General features: G+C 39.4%; 1 protein-coding gene across 1 annotated transcript in view; it reads left to right on the top strand.

The window, feature by feature from the left end:
- Positions 1-22,351, top strand: part of HERC5 (HECT and RLD domain containing E3 ubiquitin protein ligase 5) — a 41,555-nt gene that overhangs the window by 15,399 nt on the left and 3,805 nt on the right. The window contains exons 11-19 of the mRNA XM_028117745.2: positions 531-624; positions 3,490-3,679; positions 5,103-5,257; positions 10,701-10,814; positions 11,914-12,024; positions 14,203-14,373; positions 17,132-17,275; positions 18,069-18,235; positions 21,897-21,963. Coding sequence (XP_027973546.1) covers positions 531-624; positions 3,490-3,679; positions 5,103-5,257; positions 10,701-10,814; positions 11,914-12,024; positions 14,203-14,373; positions 17,132-17,275; positions 18,069-18,235; positions 21,897-21,963 — 1,213 coding nt within the window. The remainder of the gene's footprint in view (positions 1-530; positions 625-3,489; positions 3,680-5,102; positions 5,258-10,700; positions 10,815-11,913; positions 12,025-14,202; positions 14,374-17,131; positions 17,276-18,068; positions 18,236-21,896; positions 21,964-22,351) is intronic.

The raw sequence follows: 22,351 nt of genomic DNA, 5'->3' as shown, positions 1-22,351 counted from the left end.
AGAGAATCTTAAGCAGACTCCATGCTGAGTGTGGAGCCTGAGGTGGGGCTCAATCATTTATGTATGACCTGAGCCAAAACCAAGTCAGATGCTTAACTGACATGGCACCCAGGCGTCCCTGAAGCCCCCTTTTTTGACCCTGGCGCAGTTCACGTAACTGGGAGAAATGGTCATTTTTTTCAGAAATGGGGAAAAACCTTTTTTTTGTGTGTGTGGCTGTTTTTGTAAAATAAATATTTAAGATAACATAATATCTGAGTTAAACTTGGAAGTATATGTATTGTTAATGTGGTCTTGGTAGTTTTTAGCCTTTTAGAAATAATCGTAAGTGGTCAACTACATTTCAATTGAATTTATATTTAGCCAAGTTACGTTTATAAAGTTGAGGGAAAAAGTAATTTTATTGAAATGAAATAAGGTTTAGAAGAAACACTTCATCTGGATAAATAATCTGATAAAACATTTAATTTTGAAGTGTCCTGTTCCATTTACTTACCCATCTACTTTTAAAATTTATCTTCCTTCTATAGAAAAGCTGCGGAAACAATGCTTACTCACTTGGACTTAAATAAAGCAAGAAACACCTTTAAAGAGTTAACCCAGAAGGACTGGATTGCTAACACGGTGGTATTCTTTAAATTCTTATTTAGAGAAAGAAAATACACAAACATTTTTTTGTAAGAATTCAGAATTTGAGAAGAAATACTTTGTTTCAGGAGAGTCTCTGAGACTGTAGCACATCCAGATTCGGTGAAATTCAGATAGCATTCAGGGGTTGGCCCCCTTGGCAGTGAAATGGTTGCTCTGGTAGTCACATAGACGACAAATAGTCTAAATGGTTCGTCTGTACACACACACACACACACACACACGCACCTATAAATAGATGCATACACTCTATAGAGGGAATTTTGTCAGCTCATGGCTATAAGGAAGATGATTGAAGGATTTCTTGAGATTGTTACACTAGAATACGAACATAATTATTTACAATTATTTTAAACGTAAGTGTAGAAATGAGAACACTTTTTGGTATGAACATCCCCCTTACCTGGGACTACCTGGATTCTTTTTCTCTGTTTTGTTCTATTGCACTTCCTTTCTATAGGTTCTAGAATGTTCTTTGGGGGATTGCTGCTTTGTTTCAGTGCTGTTTTTATTGTCTTTAGTTTCCCACTTCGCCAAATGCTCCAAACATATTTCCTTTATTAGGTTAGCCTTTCTTGATGTAGCCTTTATTTATTTCTCTGTTCTCTTACACTGCTTGATCTAGGGGTAGTACTTTTTATGTTCTCTCAATCTGTTTCTTTCCTGGTCTCACTCTCGTTCCATTTCTTTCTCTCTCTCTGGGCCCCTCTCCCTTCTTTTCTCCCCTCCCCTCCGCTCTGCTCGCTTCTCCTCTCCCCTCCCCCCTTCTTCCTCCCTGTCCCCCCTTCTCCCTCTCTCCATTCCCTTCTCCCTCCCTCTCCCCCGTCTCCTTCTCATTTGCTCTTGGCCTCTGTTTCTGTACGTCTCATTCTCTTTCTCACTCGGTCTCCCTGTCATCTCTACCTCCTTCCTCTCTTGCTTCACCTGTTCTCCTGCTCTATCCTCCAAAACCAGCATTCTCTATCCGAGCTGCAGGGTCTCTTTACACACACAGCTTTCTCTTGAGGGAAGATGAAAAGTTTAATTCTGTTAACCTTGGCAGAACCATGGCCCTATTAGGGGTCTGAGGTAAAATGGATCCCTAATTACGTACCTTTATCAGGACTCTGCAGCATTTAGTAGGAAGATCACCACTTCTGCATCTGTGGAGGGAAGAATTTGGGCCAATTCTTCACTAGAGCTAATTATACCTTGGTTGTGCGAGAACAATATTGTATGATACGCAGTCGACATAATCATAGAACAGTCTTAGGTTATTTCAGACCAGAGAGTTGGCTCAGAAGACCTGTAATGTTTCTATTTTGAGGTTTCTGTGACACAGATTCACAGACTTTTGCAGTGCATTTCTTTACTCAGCAGACACTTGAATGCTTGCTCTGTCTAGGGCACTGTGGTGCAGACTCCTGGTGAAAATGGAAGAGACATGCTCCCTGTCTTATAAAACAGTTAGGGACACAGACACAAACATGCAGGTATTAGTGGGAAGACTGGGTGTGTTTTACACTTCACTGTCTTCCCTAATGCCTCACTTAGAACCTAGTTAGTGAATAATAAATATTTCTGGATGAATGAATTCAGTCATCACTAGGGCAGTGGATGGTCATCTCTACTTAGAGTACTCAAAACAAGGTCCCCAGAGGAAATACGAGTTTACCATGTGCCTACCTCAGAAAGGTCATTCCTGGTAGTCAGGGAAGTACACTGAGGCACACGTGTGTGGAACAAGATGGCTGAAGTGAGAGGATCACAGAGTTCTGCAGGGTTGGGGGGAGGTTGGGAGATTTGGTGATGTGGCAGCTGATGAGCACCGAGGTAGGAGGGATGTGTGATACCGAGAGGTGTAAAATAGAGTAGTTGGATATGTGCACTCCAAAGACTGAACCATGTAGTAGGAACCTGGCATAGTGTTTTGATATAAAAGTAGGTAATTATAAGAATTTGTACATTTAGAGATCTCATTTAGCTCATATCATAATTTAATAATTAAGTTTGGGCTTTGGAGTCAGAAAGATCCAGAAGAGGTTCCCACTTAGTTCTGTGCCCTTGAGCAGATACAGATTTCCTATCTCTAAAATGGGGTTAATAATACCATGTATGTTCTTAAAGAACTACAAGGATTAAATGACCTAATTAACATATGTAAATCACTTAGCTTAATATCTGACAAATGAGTATTCTACAAATAAGTATAGCTTCTCACTGGGTTTTGAAACAAATTATTTCTGTTATCTGGGCACATCTAACATAAACATTCAGAATTGCATTTGAATTTTTCTTGAACACTTGTATTCTGAATTGGGGAAATGGTAAATGGAGATTGGAAGGATTAAAAGCTTGAGTTTGTAGTGGAGAGAGTTTGTGATGAGGCAGGTGATCCTCTGAGGAAGCCATGTTGGTTTATGTTGCTGGAGTTACTGCTTTTTTTTGTGTGGGGTTATTAATTACATGTTACTTTTTGGGGTTCTTACACATTCTTTTTCTTTAAAGATAATGAGGTGTGATAGTGGAATGAGGGGGTAGAATGTAGTATTTATTATTGGGAGGGCTGCCTGTTAGTTCTGAATTCCTTGTTCATCCAGTATAACTCTTAGATGATTTCTTCTCCACCTCCTTCATGCTTCACAGCAATTAAATGGGATAACACTTGTCACGTATCTGCACCTCGGGTAGTTGGGAGGCTACGTGAGATTGGATGTAAACATGGGTTTTAGGACTGAATGATTATTCCAATTTCTTGGTGGAATGAAACTCCAGGTTCTAGATTTTACTTTATTACAAGTTGCATCCAGTTCTTGCTGTGTTTTGAGTGTCTTTTTTTTCCCTGATCCTTTTTGACCACAGATAACCACATGTCTCAGGGATAATCTGCTCAAAAACCTTCCATTTCATTCTCCACACCAAGAAGCTTTAGAGATTTTCTTCCTTCTCCCTGAATGTCCCATGATGCATGATTATAACAACTGGGAGAGCCTGGTGGTTCCATTTGCAGAGGCTGTTTGTGCCATGAGTGACCAATCTTTAGGGGTTCTGGGTAAGACTGATGATTTACATTTAAAAATACTCTAACCACCCTCTCAGTGGAAATGGACCCCTGCTAAAGTTAGAGCAAAACTTAAGTAATTGTAAATATGTTCCTGTTTTTTTTTAGTTCATATTCTTAGCATATTGTAAAGGTGCTGTAGTAATTATTAGAGTCATCCAAAATAGATTGTTTTACTACCTTTTTAGAGTTCTTGTAATAGTACATGTGTGTTTGGTCATGAGGTCCTTTGTTCTCAACTTTTTATTATGAAAAATGTCATACATAGAAGTTGAAGGAACAGTACGTGAAGATCCATATCCCCTCTACCTTAGAGCCAACGACCGTTAACCTCTTGCCATGTGTGCTTCCCTCTTTGAGCAGATTACCTTTTATTTTTGCTGAAGTACTTGAAAGTAAGTTGGAAACGCCATGACATTTCACCCATACTATTTCAGCATACATCTCTTAAGAATATGAGATCCTACATTGCCACATCATTATCACACCTAATAAAATTAGTCCATATTTCCATAATATCCAGGCCATATTTGAATTTTTGCACTTGTCCCAAAAGTATTTTACAGCCTTTTTTTTTTTTTTTTTGTTAAGAGTCTAGGTCAGTTGTCCTGTAGAATGCCCTACATCTAAATATGTCTGATTATTTCCACTTTTCCTTGTATTTCGAGTACACTTGAAGTACCTTTCCCTGTATTTTGAGTACACTGGAAGTCAGCTCTAGGGGCTTGAGTAGATTTTAATGAGGTTTTTGACACAAGCATCATATTCAGCCCAAGGAAGTCCATTTTTTCTTATGCTTTATTAAATCTAGGTAAGTGATGGAAAGCTAGTTTAAAGCATTTTTTGGTTTTTTACAGTGCTGAGAGGTGCTTGTGTTTTTTTTTTCTTCTTTTGAGTAAACTCTAGGACCAACATGGGGCTTGAACTCATGACCCTGAGATTAAGAGTTACGTGCTCTATATACCCAGCCAGACACCCCCAGAGTTGTTTTCTTTAAAGTAGGCTCCACGCCCAATGTGGGGCTTGAACTCACAACCCTGAGATTGAGTTGCATGCTCTACCGACTGAGTCAGCCAGGCACCCTGAGGGGTGTTTTTTAAGAGTTAAAAACTCATGCTGGGAGTGAGAAAAGAAAGTTGTGCAATTGTGATTAATTCTTAAATCGGTTTTTAAAACCGCATGCTCTTTTATCTGGGCAAAAAAAAGTGACTCATGTTGTCGGGATTTTTCCCACAAATTAATTAGATTAAGTTTGTGGTTTTGTTACTGTCAAGGGATTTTTCTCGAGGACATTAAATTCATAAACTTTTCATTACAGTTGTGTTTACTAAAAAGTTTATTACAGATGTGTTTTTTGTAACTGATACATATGAGAAATGACATGCCAACAGTGACTTACCTTTGTATCCCTCAGAGGAGTACTGGGCGTCTCTGCAGGAACCCGCGTTCATCAGGCTGGTCCAGATGTTTAAAAGAGCCATCACTGCTCAGCTCCAGTACTGGACCGAAAGCTCTGAGAACAACTACCACATTAAAGCTCTCCTAGAAATACTGAAAAAGCTGCATAGGGTAAGGGCTCTTTCAGACACTCATGGATTTTTATTTTGCTGTCAAAAGTCCCTTGGTTTCAACCGGCCTGAATCTTAAGCAGACTCAGGAAACACATTTATATTGCTATTTTTAAGTTTTTGTTTTCTGTGAATTAAGTCATGCATATCAAGGAGCATATGTACTTATCTGTGTGCAGTTTGAAGAAAAGTAATGAAATAGACAGTAGTGTAAGTACTGCCCATGTTATTAACAAGGACACTGTTGTCAGGACTTTAGAAATGCCTGTGTATCTCACACCCCATCACCTGCAGATAGCCATGATCCTGGATTTGGGGTTAATCATTCCCTTTGCTGTTTTAGGATTATATGTATTTCTAGAGACCGTGTTGCTTAATTTTGCCATTTTTGAAATATATATGAATGGAATACATGCTTGTTATGTAACATTTTGTTTTATAGATTCATCCAGATTAATATTTATGGCTGTATTTCATTCATTTTCATTTCTGTATTGTAGTCCATAGTGTGAATCTTCCCATAATCATCCATTCAGGTATTGAGATGGGTATATGTGCTGCTTGCAGTTCTTTTGGGGCGGAGGTGTTCTTCTTTGAGAAAACATACTGCTGTAAATATTTTTGTACATATCTCTTGGCATGCGTGTGTTAAGAGTTGGCTTTTAGTTTCCATACCTAGTTCTGGCCTTGGTAGCCTGTAGGATATACGTGTGTTCTTTGTTGGTAGTGATAAACTGCCTTCCAGAATGGTTGGACTGATTTCAGTCCTCTCCAGGAGATGATGAGAATATCTGCTACTCCAAGTCTAACTTTAAAATTTGGAAAATGTTTTCAGTATTAAATGATACCAAATTATGATTTTAATTCTGTTTCTCTGGTTCTAATACATGAGAACATGTTGTCATATTTATAATCGCAGTACTTTTTTCTTCTTCTGTAAAATGTCTGACTTTTGTTCAGTTTAAATGTGCTTGACTTTTTTTTTTTAACTGAGTATAGGAGTTCTTTTTATTTTGTAAATGAGTTCTTTGTCAGTTATATGTGTTGCCGATATCATATCCCAGTTTGTTGTTTGTCTGTTCACTTTGTGGTGTTTTGTTTTGTTTTCTTGATGAACCCACGTTCTTAGTTTTAATACAAATAAATCTACTCCTTTATAGTTCTTACTCTCTGGGTCTTGTTTTAAGCTTTGTTTTTTCTTCACGTTTTTAAGTTAATCACCCTAAATCAGGAGGCAGCAGGGTTTCCATTGGAGCCACAACCACTGCACTCTGAGCTCATAGCATGAAAGCGGCTGGAGGCATTACAATAATGAATGGGTGAGGCTGCGTTCCAACAAGACTTGGGCCTGAAGGCTTCCCTAGATTGGTAACAGGGATGATAGCTGGGGCCAGAAGAGTACAAACAGAGGCCCATCTACCTATGTCTAATGTTTAGAAGGTTAGAAATCTAGATAATAAACTGTGGAATAATTTACTCTAAAGTAAAATATACCCTACCCACCCATCTTGACAAATAAACCTTCCTAATGACAGGGGAGGCCAGATTTGAATTTAGAAATCTCAGACTCTTTACAGAGTTTTGCATGAGAGGTGGAGGCTCAGACAGAGGCCTCCCCAAAACCTCTGCCTTCTTTTCCTACCTTGGTTTTGTCTCACATTTGGGGTATCATGGACCCATATGTGGACACCTCAGCCCATCTGTCTGCATTACATCCCTGCCTCCACAGCAGCCACACCGTAGCCATCTCTAGAGCCTAAGGGTGTGCTCAGCTCTAACACAGTCCACTCTCCAGAGACCACGCAGGGGAAGAGGCCTGCGCATGTGGTCAGGTCCCATTAGCCCAGCAGGCTCATTACTTTTACTTTTTTGAGAAGGGGATTGGCTGGAGGAAGGCCAGGGCAAGGACCAAGAAATAAATCATGGACCTGGATCAGAGGCCACTTTTTTTAAAGATTTTATTTAATCAACAGAGACACAGCGAGAGAGGGAACACAAGCAGGGGGAGTGGGAGAGGGAGAAGCAGGCGCATCGGGGCTCGATCACAGGATCCCGGGATCATGACCTAAGCTGAAGGCAGATGCTTAATGACTGAGCCACCCAGGCGCCCCAGCAGAGGCCACTCTTAACCCAGGTCTAAAGGGAGTATTGATTTTTAGCTTTGCCTTTACAATTTGGTGTTTAATCCAATTGGAAATTTATTTTAAATTAATTTTTTTTTAAGATTTTATTTATTTGACAGAGAGAGAGAACACAAGTAGGCAGAGCGGCAGGCAGAGAGAGAGGGAGAAGCCGGCTCCCCACTGAGCAGGGAGCCCGACATGGGGCTCGATCCCAGGACCCTGGGATCATGACCTGAGCTGAAGGCAAACACTTAACCAACTGAGCCACCCAGGGCCCCTATTTTAAATTAATTTTTGTTATTTTCCATATGAAAACAATTACCTAGCACCACTTACTGAAATTCTGTCCCTTCCCTAATGATAGGCAATGCAAACAAAAAAATCTTACTGGAAATTTGATTTGGAGTTGCATTGAGTCTGTATTTCACTTCGGGGAGAATTGACATCTTTACTATTCTTGGTGGTGTCTATTTCTTCCACTTATTAGGTAGTCTTTAAAGTCTTGCAATAAAATTTTGTTATTTTACTGTGGAAGTCTAGGCTATGTTTAGTTAAATCTATTCCACCATATTTAATTTTTTTTAGATTTTGTAGATGGTAAATTTTAAAAATTATATTCTCTCGTTTGTAGGAGTGCATTTATATATTTGCATTTATTATATATATATACATATATATTATAATTTCCACATTATATCTAATAATTTACCTGTAGATTATTTTGTATTTCCTATGCAGCTAATCATAACTTTGAAAAAAAGTAATGTTTTTTTTTCCCCCCCACATTTTATTACTTTCCTTTGCTGTGTTGCACTGGTTAAACCTTCCTGTACAATGTTGAATAGAAGTGTTGGCAATAGTAGATTCCTTATTTTGTTTGTGATTTTGTTTATTTTTAAAGATTTTATTTTATTATGAAGTAATCTTTACACCCAATGTGGGGCTTGAACTCAAAACCCCAGGATCAAGAATTGCATGCTCTGCAGACTGAGCCAGCCAGGTGCCCCTTGTTTGTGATTTTAAAGGAAAAATTGGATATCACTATTAAATAGGATGTTTACTGTGGGGTTTTTGAAAATAACCCTTATAGGTAAAGGATGTTCCTAAATCCTTAAACATTTTAAGTCCACACAAATATTGACTCCCTCCTTTCCTACTGAAATTCCAGTTATTTATATGTCTGACTTTCTCACTGTATCTTCCATGTCTCTTAACGTTTCTGTCATATTTTCCATCTCTCTCTGTGATTGCATCCCATTCTGGATGACTTCTTCAGCCATATCTTTCTGTCCATGAAATCTATTTTTAGTGATTTCTGTCTGTTAATAAAACTGCCCTTTGAGTTTTTATTCCAAGTATTATGTTTTCCACTTCCAAAAGTTCCCATTGTTTCTTTGAAATTTTTTTCTTGGTCATTATTTAGGATATCTTCATCTTTTATTTTCAAGCTTCCCTTTTGCTTATTTAAATCTATATGCATCATACCTCTGATATCTGAAGTCTTTACAAGTCTGCTTTGCCCTCTTTTGCTTCCGCTGAATCTTCCTCATAGTGCCTTCTTTATTGTGTTTTGTGACTGTGTGTGTGTGTGTGTGTGTGCGCGTGCGCGCGTGCCTTGAAACGTTATCTTTTGGAATTTTTTGAGGGCTGCGTTTCTCCAGGGAGGATTTGCTTCTACCAGACTCTGGGAGACACCACCTCAGTTTGGTACTACCTTAAATTAAATTCTTGGCTTGAAGCTCTTTAGATCTCTAGGTGTGGTCTGAATGTGGTATGTGAATTTTCAGGAAAGTGCTTTCGTGATTGCAAATGCTGTAGGTGACATTTTTTTCTGCAACTTGGCACCGTTTTAACTAGCTGCAGTTTGCTTCCTGGGCTTGGGGTCAAGGTGTGGGGGTGGGCTGTTCATTTCTAGTTTACCCTCACTCTGATGGGTTAGCCCTTCTGGATCCCAGATTTATGAGTTGGCGTTCTATTATTGGCCCCATAATTTGAAGAGTCTAGGTTTTGTTTATTTCCCCAAAGCCCCAACAATTGCAAACTGAAGTTCAAGTTCACCAGGTTTGGCAAATATTCTTGAGGCAAATGCCACTTTCACCTTGTTTTTGACCTGATTATTTTGTATCTACTTAGAATATTGGTGTTGCATTAAAAACATTTGTTTACACTTTATCCTGTATTTCTAGTTGTTTTCAGCAAATCAAGATACCTAATCTGCTGTACTGCTTTAAAAAAAGAATTCTGCCGTACTGCTGAAAAGCAGTGCCCATCTTTGGCTGTTTTGAAAGGTTTTGTACAAAACAGAAATATTAATAAAAAAACAGTTTGGGTTTTAAAAAATTTTCCGAAGAGCTTGGGGAAAGTATATTCTCATGAGCTTTTCCCATTTACAAAAAAAGAATCCTGAGAAATACTGAAGCAGCAACAAAATCCTCAAGGGATCCTGCTTTACCTTTGACTCTAACAGTGACATTAGATTATTTGTCGAGCTCCCTCCCCAACCTAAGAAAGGAGACCGTAGGAAGCTGCAAGGATAAAACACCCGCTTTTTCCATAACTGGGGATGTGCAGGATGAGAGCAGCAGGGTCCAGAGGACCATATTATGGGATTGAAACAGCTTCACAATTCTCTGGGTGGTGGTATGGGGAGGCTTGGATCATTTGGGGTCTGGGCCAGGGTTAGTAAGAATATTCCAGGTGAATGAAAGCCAAGAGGGGCTTTAGAGGACCTCTTGAGAATGAGTCATTTAGGCTAAGTCTGTGCCCATCTGTGTCAGATACTGATGGTCACTCATGTCCAAAGCATCTAGTGTCATTATCAGTGTTTTAACTGACTGATGGTTAGCACTGTTGCAGGGTGTCTATGTGCATGTCATAACCCTGGTCATCGGAGATGGAAGGCTGGAAAACAGCCCCATAGTTGAGGAGGGGAATGTTCCACACATGCCTTCCAGAGGGGGACATCTGTAAATCATATATTGTTAAGCTCTGAAGAATATAACATGAAATACTGGGTCCCAGAGTACTTGGATTCATATTGCACTTTATTTTTCTTTGGACCTAAAATTCTTTAAAGCTTTTCTATGAATTAAAAGTAAGTAGGAGTTTATTATCATATCATCAATTTCTGCTATTAAATCATAGGTATTCTTTATGTTCCTGAAAATTTGGGGCTTTGCCAGTGGAGGTATTGTATAGAACTTTATTCTGGTCATTGGAAGAGTGTTTATTTTGCTATTTATACTGATAATCTAAGTAATGGGCAAAAAGCAGAATTGTCTTTACATATAAAACTTTCTCACGGGCCATCTTTTATTAAAGGTAAACCAGGCTGTGTGTCAACTGCCTGAAAATATTTTCAAAGTGAATGAGCTTACACACTGGCTTGATTTTTATGGGGATGCATACAGAAGGTCCGCTTGGAAAATTAACTCCGTAAGTATGGCGTGTTTATTATGTATTTATTTATTTATTTTGTAAAGATTTTGTTTTTTTAAAGTAATTTCTATACCCAATGTGGGGCTCAAACTCACAACCCCTGAAATCAAAAGTTGCATGCTCCACTGACTAACAGCTAGGCACCCAGTTGTGGTATGTTCAAAGGGGGAAGTTGATCACCAGCGCGTTAATGTAAGTATTTGTGCTGAAACTCTGTGCATGGGTTTCCAGATATCCTTGCACCCTACAAAATTGCTCAGTAGAAATAACAGGGCTTACAGGAAAGGCGAGATAGACCCCTCAAAACCAGTGCAATTTTGTAGCCAGAACCCTAAGAGAAAAGTGGTTACTACCTTAGATCACTTGGATCAGCCAGGCGAGCTGCTTGTGGAGAGTGCCATGAGAATAGGAAAATGCACCAAACAGAAGGGTAGATACCTGTTCACACTCTAATGAGAGGTTTGGTAGTACTGAGATAACAAGATGCAAGCAGGGCTCTCTTAGGTGGGTATAGAGGGCAGCATGACCCACCAGGAGCCAACAGAATAGGGCTGCAACTTTAGGGGTGGCTCTGGGTGTATCTTTTATTTTCTTAAAGCTAAAGGGCTGTTGCTGCCAGTTTAGCAGCTGACCTGAGATTTTTTTCCTTCTCTTCGAAGACTCTAATTCTGCTCCTACCACATCGACCCTTGACTGGCAGAAATCATGTATGAGCTCATCAGCTGTCTACATTATATCATTCCCCTATTTACTAAGTGCATCCGAACTAATTTACATTTCAGAGGTGCACAGAGCAGCAGAACAAACTCTTTGGGAAAGTGTCTAGAGTTTATAATTGATTGCTAAATTAAGGTACTGAAAAATACTAGGTTTATTTTTATATATGTATTTTTAAGTACTAGGTTTACATACCTTCCATTGATACATACAAAACATTTTCTTAGAATTTTAGATATCTAAGTACTACTGACCAGCAATTTGGATTGCTTTGGCTAGAACGGAGACGTTTAACTATCAGGGATTTTAGGCTGTGAGTTAAGGTGTAAGATTTCTCTTTTCTTTCATTTGTCAGAATTCTTGTCATTTCCATTTTTAGGGCACTTCAGTAGACACTCAATATCCAGTCATATTCAGTCATTTTCCGTTTACCTTTAATATTCTGTCGAAAATCAAACTACTGTACGCAGATTCGCTTTTAAAAATACAGGTATGTATGCCTATTTCTTTGTCTTCGTAAACAAATCAAATGATAAATGCCTTCTTAAGTATACAATATTTTGGAGGTTGATAACATTGAAACCAATGGTTGTAACATTCATGGAGCTTAGACTGTAATGAAGGTGGCAAGAAAGACTGTCATAATTTGGATTGGCTTGGCCTTGAGGCACATTAGGGCCTCAGTAGTGGAGGAGAGAGCATGGACAGCCGATCTAGTTTGTGGGGCTTTACCTTGAGGTTGGGCCCTCTATACAGGCCTTCTGTGTGGTATTCAAAGAGGCATAGCGGAAGATGGGCTTGATTGGGATTAGCAAACCCATATTTAAGGAGCCCAACCTAATTAAAAAACAGAGCAGTGGGAATAGAGGTGACAGAGAATTCTTGAAATGCAGACACATACATAGATGGCTGGTAGTCTAATGGTGCCATGATAAAGGTTTGTAAAAAGTGAACTGTCATGAGGTGAGTTGGTTCTGTTTGTCAACATATCCAAAAAGTGATTTTGAACTTAAAACTGGACTATTGAAAAAGCCTCCGGAAATGAAAGTGCCCAAGAGTGTTAGTTCTTATTATCACTTTTGTATATGCATCTGGATATGTATAGGTATGAATCATATTCAAATAACAGTAGATACTTTTACGTAATGCAGTTAACCATTGTAAAACAAAATGGGAAATTGATTTATGAATATGACCGTTGATGAAATATTTAACAAAGGAAAATGAAAAGTAAAAAGGTACAAGAACTTTATTTTCCTTCAACTCTTATAACTCTTCTCTCCTAATTTTAAACAGGCCTCCAGTAATAATTTTACAGACCTGGTATTTGTTCATTGTTGTCCTGAGAGCCTTAGACTTGAATGGTCCCAAATTACCATTGGGTCAGCTAGACATCATTGTGTGTGTGTGCGCATCTGTCTGTCTTTCTGTCTCATATGTTGTAACTTCTTAGATTATCTGTGCCCTAAAATCTCTCATTGGGTTTTCCTCCTAGAATAGGATTATCTTTTTTTGTGTGATTTTTTTTTTTTAAATTTTATTTTATTATGTTAGTCTCCATACAGTACATCATTAGTTTTTGATGTAGTGTTCCATGATGCATTGTTTGCATATAACACCCAGAGCTCCATGCAGTACGTGCCGTCCTTAATACCCATCACTGGGCTCACCACTCCCCTCACCCCCCTCCCCTCGAAAACCCTAGTTTGTTTCTCAGAGTCCTCCTAGAATAGGATATCTTTTTTTCCCCATTTTTTATTACTGTTAATCACCATACATTACATCATTAGTTTTTGATGTAGTGTTCCATGATTCATTGTTTGTGCATAACACCCAGTGCTCCACGCAGAATGTGCCCTCTTAAATACCCATTACCAGGCTAACCCATCCCCCACCCCTCTCCCCTCTAGAACCCTCAGTTTGTTTCTCAGAGTCCATCGTCTCTCATGGTTCGTCTCCCCCTCCAACTTACTCCCCTTCATAGAATAGGATATCTTGAGAGGTCTTTCATACCTGAAGTTTCCTGCAGCATGCTTCTTTCTGAACTTTTCCAAACGAGGAGCTTATGTTCAACACACTGCTTCAGTGTTTGCTAATCATTCTCTTAGCCTAATGATGGTAGTTAGCTTTGGTAACTGAAGTATTAATAATTGTGTTTGCAGGATAAAGTGGACCAGTGGACCCACAGTTGGTCACTTTCCTGCTTACACTGGTTGGCTTCCCAAAACTTTTCATTCCTTAGGTGTTTCTTCGGCTCGCTGAGGATGAATGCTAAATGTATAGCTTCTCTCCAGTGGCTTATGTAAATAAGGCTCTGTTCATAAGTATTCGTGACAAGCACTCATAATAAACTGAACCAACCTATTCCACTTTATAAATTCCCACTTAGAGCAAATGGTGAAATGAGTGAAATATTTCTTTCTTTCTTTTTTTTTTTTAAGATTTTATTTATTTATTTGACAGAGAGACAGAGCAAGAGAGGGAACACAAGCAGGGGGAGTGGGAGAGGGAGAAGCAGGCTTCCCGTGGAGCAGGGAGCCCGATGCGGGGCTCGATCCCAGGACCCTGGGACCATGACCTGAGCCGAAGGCAGACGCTTAACCGACTTAGCCACCCATGCGCGCCCCCCCCTTTTTTTATTTTGAGTGAAATATTTCTGTTTTTCTAGGAGAAAAAATTTAAAGCTTGTATGCGGTTGGCTGGAATTGTGGAACAAGGAGGGTCTGAATTAGCTTTGCTGCCCACTTTCAATCTAACAGTCAGAAGGAGTCACTTGATTGAGGATGTTCTGAGTCACCTAAATCAGTTTGAGAATGAAGATCTGAGGAGGGAGTTAATGGTAAAGTATAATTCTCAATGTTTTTGCTGCTGAGAGAGGGAAAACCTAAAAGGATGTAACAGTGGGTCTTCTGGAGAAGAAAGAATCTCCCTTTGCCACGGAGCTTGTCTGTTTTGGAGTTTCCCTGATTCCCCACTTAGCTGGGAATTGCTGGGAATAGCTGCGGGCACTTGGTGCTCTTGGGCTGAGGAGCAGCGGGTGAAAGGGTTGTCCTCCCCCAGCCTGGGCAGGTGGGAAGTCCAGAACTAGCCCTAAGAGGTCCCATCCCTCCTGAGGCCTGACCCAGCCTGGCCAGTCACCCCTTGGGAAGGGATTCAGTGAGATGAGGTTGACATGGAGGAGATTTGAGGATTTGTTTCTGCTCTCATGCAGGAGCCCAAATTGCTTTGTGGAAAAGAGAACTTCCTCTTTATTGACTCTGTAGTTTTTTGAGGGTATTATTGTGGAAATCCCCATGTTCTGAACATAAATGATCTCTGGTTTAGTTATTATAAAACTTGTCTTACTAGTAGATATTGGACACAGAATAGTATCTAGTAAATCTGGTGAACGTTTTCCTTGTGCCAAGAACATTGTGAATGCTTCACAAGGACTTGTGAAACCCTTCCAGTGGCCCTGCATGGAAGGTTCTGTTTTTCCTTCATTTTGCTGATGGGGAAACTGAGGTACAGAACTATTAAAGGTGACTTATCCAAGGGCAATTCAGCTGAGAAGTATCAGAGCCAGGATTTGGGCCCTGTTAGGTTCCAGACTTTGCACTTAATCACAACAAAGATCTGCCTGATGGTATTTATTAGAGTGTTTTTCATAAACCCTCGTTTATCACTTACCCTACGCAGATTAGAGAATGACTTGACTGAAGTTCAAGACACTATTTTAAAAGTATGTTGCACTGGGGTTTGCAGTTAGGGGTGGCATTGCCACATATTTTTTGCACATAGATGATTTTTAAAAATCGAACAAACTCATTATGTGAATCTTGCCTGTGATGGCCAGCCAGTCCACTGAGTTATTTTAGTTTCACTTTTATAGTTCATTCATCTCTTTTAAACATCTGATGAGCAGCCACCATTTTCCAGACTATGTGAGGCATTTTTGCATGCTTTCTGATAATCTCATGAGAAAACTGAGGCTGTCAGATGAAGGAGCTTGCCCACAGAAAGGGGCAGAGTTAGGATTTGACACCTGGTCTTTTTTCTTTTTTGCCGATTTTATTTATTTATTTGGAAAGAGAAGGGGGAGAGGGGAAGGGAGAGGGAGAAAGAAACTGAAGCAGACTCTGCACTGAGCAGGGAACCCAACACGGAGCTCAGTATCAGGACCCTGAGATCATGACCTGAGCCGAAACCAAGAGTCGGATGCTTAACCAACTAAGCCACCCAGGTGCCCCAAAACCTGGTCTTATAAAGATTTTGAATAATTCACTGAGGTTTTAAACTTGCATTTCTAGAAAATGGAAGAGGCATTCATCCAGTTAAACCAGTAAAAGGAGCTTTTGGGGAAGTGCCTGTGGAATATCCTGAAGGAAGTGTTGAGCAGGCCTTTGGACAGGAACGTGTGTCAGTCAGAGAGAACGTAGAGTGGGTAGGAAGGTTAAATGCCTGCAGGTGATAAGTGAAGTTCAAAGAGAAATCGAACATCCAGGGAAAGCAGAAAGGATAGAGCCAGCGCAGAACAGCAGGAAAAAGAAGAGAGAGATAAAAACCTAGTTAATGCTTTATAAGAGAAAGCAAGGGAGGAGAAGAGTGTGAAGAAGGGTGATCGGAAGTGTAAAATGAGTTCATGAAAACGAGAGGAGGTGTGAGAACAAGTCCTTGGAATTGGGGGTGCACAGGTTCTTGGTCCTCTTGAAGATAGCACTTAAGTAGGGAAGTAGGTTTCGAAGTTGGTGTACCTGATTCTCCAGAATTTGGCAGCCTAGAGTAGAAGCCAGTATTATTTGGAGATAGTGGAGACAGTGGTGTTGAGATTTTTTTTCTTCTTTTAAGAATAAGGGAGACCTTAACACATTTGTACACTGAAGTGAGGGATTCCAAGAAGGAAGGGAGGAATGAGTGAGTATTTGAAGGAGCAGAGATGGGTTGTGGTAGAACCATCCTAGGAAGGGCTTGGTGTCCACGGGTGCCTTCTCAAGGCATAAACAACTAAGCCAATAGATAACTTAATGTGTGCTCTGGTTTTTCAGCCTTTGAAAATCCAACTATTTTTTATTTCTTTATTTTCATTTTACTTAACATTCCTTATTATATACTAATGATGCCAATTGAGGTCAGCTTAGCAGCTGAAGACATCAGGCTCTGAGACTTGACAGACATAGGATTAAATCTAGGCTGCACCCCTTAACCGAGTGTGACCTTGGGGAAGTTAATATTTACATTCTTGAAGCTTTATCACCTCATAGAATTAATGTGAAGATTGAACGAGTAGAATGCTTACCAAATACTTGGGTCCACAAATAGTGTTCACTTTTTTTTTTTTTAAAGATTTTTATTTATTTGAGAGAGAGAGAGAATGAGAGATAGAGAGCATGAGAGGGAAGAGGGTCAGAGGGAGAAGCAGACTCCCTGCTCAGCAGGGAGTCCGATGTGGGACTCGATTCCAGGACTGCAGGATCATGACCTGAGCCGAAGGCAGTCGCTTAACCAACTGAGCCACCCAGGCGCCCAATAGTGTTCACTTTTAATGATAATTAAATGAGTCTTAATACATAGCAATACAGAGCCCTGGAAGTGATATATTATTTGTTCTGTTTCTTAAGGTTTCATTTAGTGGAGAAATTGGACATGACTCTGGGGGAGTCAAGGTAGAGTTTTTCCACTGTCTGTTTGAGGAGATGACCCGGCCAGAATATGGGATGTTCATGTATCCTGAGGAGGCTTCCTACATGTGGTTTCCCGTCAGGGTGAGTCCTCTCCTTTTTGCTTATGGTTATCATGACAGAAAAGGCATGTCACATACCATTGGAAATTAGGTTGTCTAGACAGTTTCATTTTAGTAGAGGAGTTATTGATACATATAATTATGGGAATAGCCTTCAGTTTCAATAAAGTGATTATTTTCTTTAAAATGGAGTCCCTTTTCCCTGGGTTCCCATTTCTGCCCACACAGGAAAATTTAAGCAATGTATATGTTTTTGACCATTTAAAGAATGTATGGATAAAAAGGAACCCTTCCTTTCCCAGGTGCCCATTTTTTGTTAGTTCTATTTTTCCCCGTGAATTTGAAAATTTTTTCTCAAATTTTCATTTGAAAGGCTGTGAAAAGAAATTGAAAACTTCAGTTTATGAAGACTTGCTGAGCCTAATGTGATTCTGTTAGTGTCCCTGTGGCAGATTTAAATTGACTTAATGACTGTACATAAAAAAAAAAAAAGCTTGCGATAAGAATATTTAGGGTTTAAGATTTTGTTTATTTTGAGAGAGAGTGTGCGCCAGTGGGGGGAGGGGCAGAGGGAGACGGAGAATCTCAAGTTGACTCCCGCTGAGTGTGGAGCCTGACGCGGGGCTCCATCTCATGACCCTGAGATCATGACCTGAGCAAAATCAGGAGTCAGATGCTTAACTGACTGGGCCACCCAGTGGCCCTGCAACCTTTTTGATTTGACTTTGTGAAAGGGAGAAAAGGTTTACCTAATATGAATATTCCATTTTACTTGTAAAAATTAAAACACATTCAGTTTTTTTTTATCTTTTCAGCCTAAATTTGAGAAGAAGAGATACTTCTTCTTTGGGGTTCTCTGTGGACTTTCCCTTTTCAATTTCAATGTTGCCAACATCCCTTTCCCACTGGCCCTATTTAAGAAACTTTTGAATCAGACGCCATCACTGGAAGACTTGAAAGAACTTAGTCCTGTTTGGGGAAAGTAAGTAAGCCTAGTTCATTTTCTAGAACTCTACATAATACGTATTTAGGTACAGGCATACCTTGTTTCATTAACTTGGGCTTCACAGATAATAGTGTTTTTTACAAATCAAAGTTTGTGGCAACTCTGTGTCAAGCAAGCCATCTTTCCAACACACTTTGTGTCTCTGTGTCACATTTTGGTAATTCTCACAGTATTCCAAATTTTTCCATTACTATTCTATTTGTTATGGTGATCTGTGATCAGTGATTACAACTTGCTGCGAGCTCAGAGGATGGTGAGCATTAAAGTATTTTTAAATTATAGGTATGCACATTTTTTTAGACATAATGCTGTTGCACACTTACTACAGTATGGTGTGAACATAACTTTTATATGCACTGGGAAACGAAGTAATTCTTTTGACTTGCCTCTTCTGGGATAATTGCTTTATTGCAGTGCCTGGAACCAAACCTGCAGTAACTCTGAGGTATGCCTGTAAATAATTAAACACATTCCCCCCCCGCAGTAGTATTTTCATGTTCAACAGCAACATTCTAGGTACTTTAAGTCAAGTATAATTTTGGGAAGAATTGTTGAATAGTAAGAGAAGTTGATTAAGAAAAGTTGATTTTCCTTATGATTGGTCCCTAATGCTGGCACTAATCTTTGAACTTTATTTGTGTAGAAACGGTCATGGGGAGAGCACAAATTATACCCTGGTGTGAAATCTGCAAGTGATGTTTATTTTAAATCTTGTTTCATATCCTCACCTTTACAGTGAAAACTCACTTCTGAGTTAAAAAGCCAAAGCCACCACCTCACAAAAAATATTGGTAATAGAAAGGGATGATATTCCTGCTGTGTAAGGTGTTCCTGCACATCCATAAGAAAAATTGACAAAGTATACAGGAAGGAAACCCACAAAAGAAGTAACAGAATGGCTTTACCTCCCTAGTCCTCATGGAATGCAGAGGCTAATCTGTGCTTCAAATTGACAGTGGTTGGAAATACTGATGCTATATAGTGTTCACCAGAGTTTGGGAAAAGGTTTGCTCTAATTTCAGGGATTGGTAGTGGATGTATGAATTGGTGATTCCTTTTCAGAGAACAGTGTGATAGTACTTACCTGAATCAAAAATGTATTTGCCCCTTTGGCCTAGCAGTTCTGCCTCTAGACATTTAGTTTCAGAAATAACACAACCATGCAAGGATTTTTCCATACTAATGTATATTGTATTACATAGTGCCTAATGTGTGGAATACTTCAGTGTTCTTTAATAAGGCAATTATTTTTGGTATATTTATGCAATGAAATCCTATGTAGATTGTTAAAAGAATGAGAACAGTAGTATGATTTTTTTTTTTTTTTTGAGAGCACAAGCAGGCCAGTGGGGGGTGGGCAGCAGAGGGAGAGGGAGAGGGAGAACCTCAAACAGGCTCCTGCAGGGCTCGATCTCATGACCCTGAGATCATGATCTGAGCTGAAATCAAGAGTCGGATGCTTAACGGACTGAGCCACCCAGGCACCCTGATCCTATTATGATCCCTATTTCTTCACAGGTGAGGAAACAGACAGTTTGGGTAACTTGTCTCAGACCCCATAGTGACAGAACCATGAATTGAACACAGTCTGGTTCCAGCTTCCAACTATTAATCATTATTGCTAATTGTACTGATAAGATAAGGAAAAAATCAAAAGCACAAGATTTGGAGAGGAGGAGATAAATTTATTGTTTTTTACTAAAACAATGAAAATGACCTAAATAATGCTTATGCCTCGGAAGACTTAATACACATCAACTTAGTAAATGTAAAGATTGCTATATCTGTATCAGTGTTCCTCATGTTTTTAGGTGAGGAAATTGAGGAAAAAATTTTAGAATTTTTAGAAAGCTGTATTGAGGACAGTACAGTATGGGTGCAGGTTTTCAGTGGAACAAAAGTGAGAGTTCCGATACTGATCCAGGCACCTATGGACCTTGTTGGTAGTAGATCTAAGAAGGCTGGCTGCTGTCCGTGCTGATATAATGGGGTTGATGGGAACAGAAGGACTGTCAGTTCATGCATATGGGAAAAAAATGAATGCTGATAGCTTATGCCATATACAAAAACCAACTTCATGTGGATGAAAGTCTTAAAGCAAAAATGTTGAAAATATGGACAAATATCTGTCTAGCCTTTGCAATCTTAAGACATAAAAAGTACCAACATTAAAGGAAAGACTGATAAGTCTAACTGTAGTAAGATTAAAGAATTTATCTGTTCTTCATGAGATACCTTAAGAAAAGGGAAACAACACCCCTTAAACTGGTATTTGTGACATATTTTGGGTGTGGTAGAAAAATGGGATAGGGGAGGTATCCATACAGGTGGGTATAAGATATAAGCAGTGTTTGAAGAGGCAGGTTCCTAAATTTTCCTCATAAAAACACCTATAAATAAGCATCAGCCATACATGGACAGAAAATGACAAGAGTGTCATGAACCAAGTATTATCATGAATCCAGTTTTGTCAGCTGAGTTCCCATCACTCTCCCTCTCCTCACCGCCCACCCCCTAAAACCTACAACGAATGCAATATAGTCTGTTCATGGTTCTGTAATAAAAAATCCAGTGGATGGAGTAGTCAGCTTGGATTCCACCTTCTTCCAGAGGCTTTCCCAGTCACACAGCCCTTCAGAAAGAGTTCGCCAAGGCTGTACTTGAACACCTAGAGAGTGTCTGCACATAACTCACTGTAATGTAGGTGAGGCTTCCATCAGCGTATCTTACCTATGGGTCTCAGGGCTTATTGGCAGTAATGTCTTAACTTTCCATCCCTGAATGCCTGCCACATTGGGTGCTTGATACATGTTTGTTGAATGAATACATGAGAGAATGAGCAAATACAATGAGACATATGACTTTAAAAATATAAATGAAGTACCATAGGACAACAGAGGATGGAGATCTAGGAAGGCTGGCTGCTGTCCGTGCTGATATAACCTATATTCTCACAGATGCCTTGAAACAGTTAAGGTAGTTGAATTTCACATCTGTCTTAAGCTTGATGATATTGGGACAGTAGATACAGAGAAGGTCCTTTGACCTCCTCACTCCTCAGATTTCCTAAGTGGTACCTGATATTTAAAAGGAGATTATTTGTTCTGTAGGTACAGTTCCGAAGCTTAAATAAAGGTTACACCAATTTGAATGAGTTTCAGTATCAGTTAAATACGTTATCAGTCCTTTTCTGTAGAAACCTATAATCACTGGGTAAAGGAAGGTAGGGTGAAGGGAAGAGAGCTTGCAGAATTGCAAATATTCTTAAACTTCATGCTTGTAGTTGAGGTCTGGCTATCAGTACACAGAGAAATGGGCATTGTTAACTAATGATCTGACCTCCCACCTTCAGAATAGTCATGCATTTGATTTTAGATGGTTTATTTTATTTTTTTAAAGATTTTATTTGTTCATTTGAGACACAGAGATACAGAGGGAGAGGGAGAAGCAGGCTTCCCACTGAGCCAGGAGCCTGATGTGGTGCTCGATCCCAGGACACTGGGATCATGACCTGAGCCGAAGGCAGATGCTTAACCATCTGAGCCACCCAGGCGCCCCTTAGATGATATTTTTTAGGTGATATATCTAGTGATCATTATTAATTGACTTTTAAAAAATAAAATTATTTGTTCTTTAGGAGTTTGCAAACTATTCTGGATGATGAAGGCGATGACTTTGGAGAAATATTTTGTATCTCTTTCAATGTGAGTAACTATAAGAACCAGATTACAGATCAGTTTTAATCTGATGAATCCTTTACATATTTATCTAGACATGTCACTCTTTAATAAAAGGACAAACTTCTGAATTAGTGCAAAAGGTTTTTTTTCCTCATTTTTTATGAGCTGGGCAGATCAGTTAGATTTTACTATGTAACAACACCTAAATTTAGTGGCTTAAAACAAACACAATTCATTGAGTTTCTGGACTGGGTCAACTTGGCTGGTTTATACTGGCCTCACTCATATACCCAGTTGTTGGCTGGTTTATAGAATGTGGGCTGGAACAGCTTTTCTGTTCCAGGGATCTCTTATGCTCCAATAAGCTAGTTGAGGTGTCTTTATAGAATGGTGTCAGGATTACAAAGAGTGG

Source organism: Eumetopias jubatus, unplaced genomic scaffold (genome assembly GCF_037043125.1).
Source record: "Eumetopias jubatus isolate StellerSeaLion01/CBP00866 unplaced genomic scaffold, mEumJub1_p1.0 scaffold_2, whole genome shotgun sequence".
NCBI classification, from domain to species: domain Eukaryota; kingdom Metazoa; phylum Chordata; class Mammalia; order Carnivora; family Otariidae; genus Eumetopias; species Eumetopias jubatus.
This window is presented reverse-complemented; position numbering and strand designations above follow the sequence as displayed.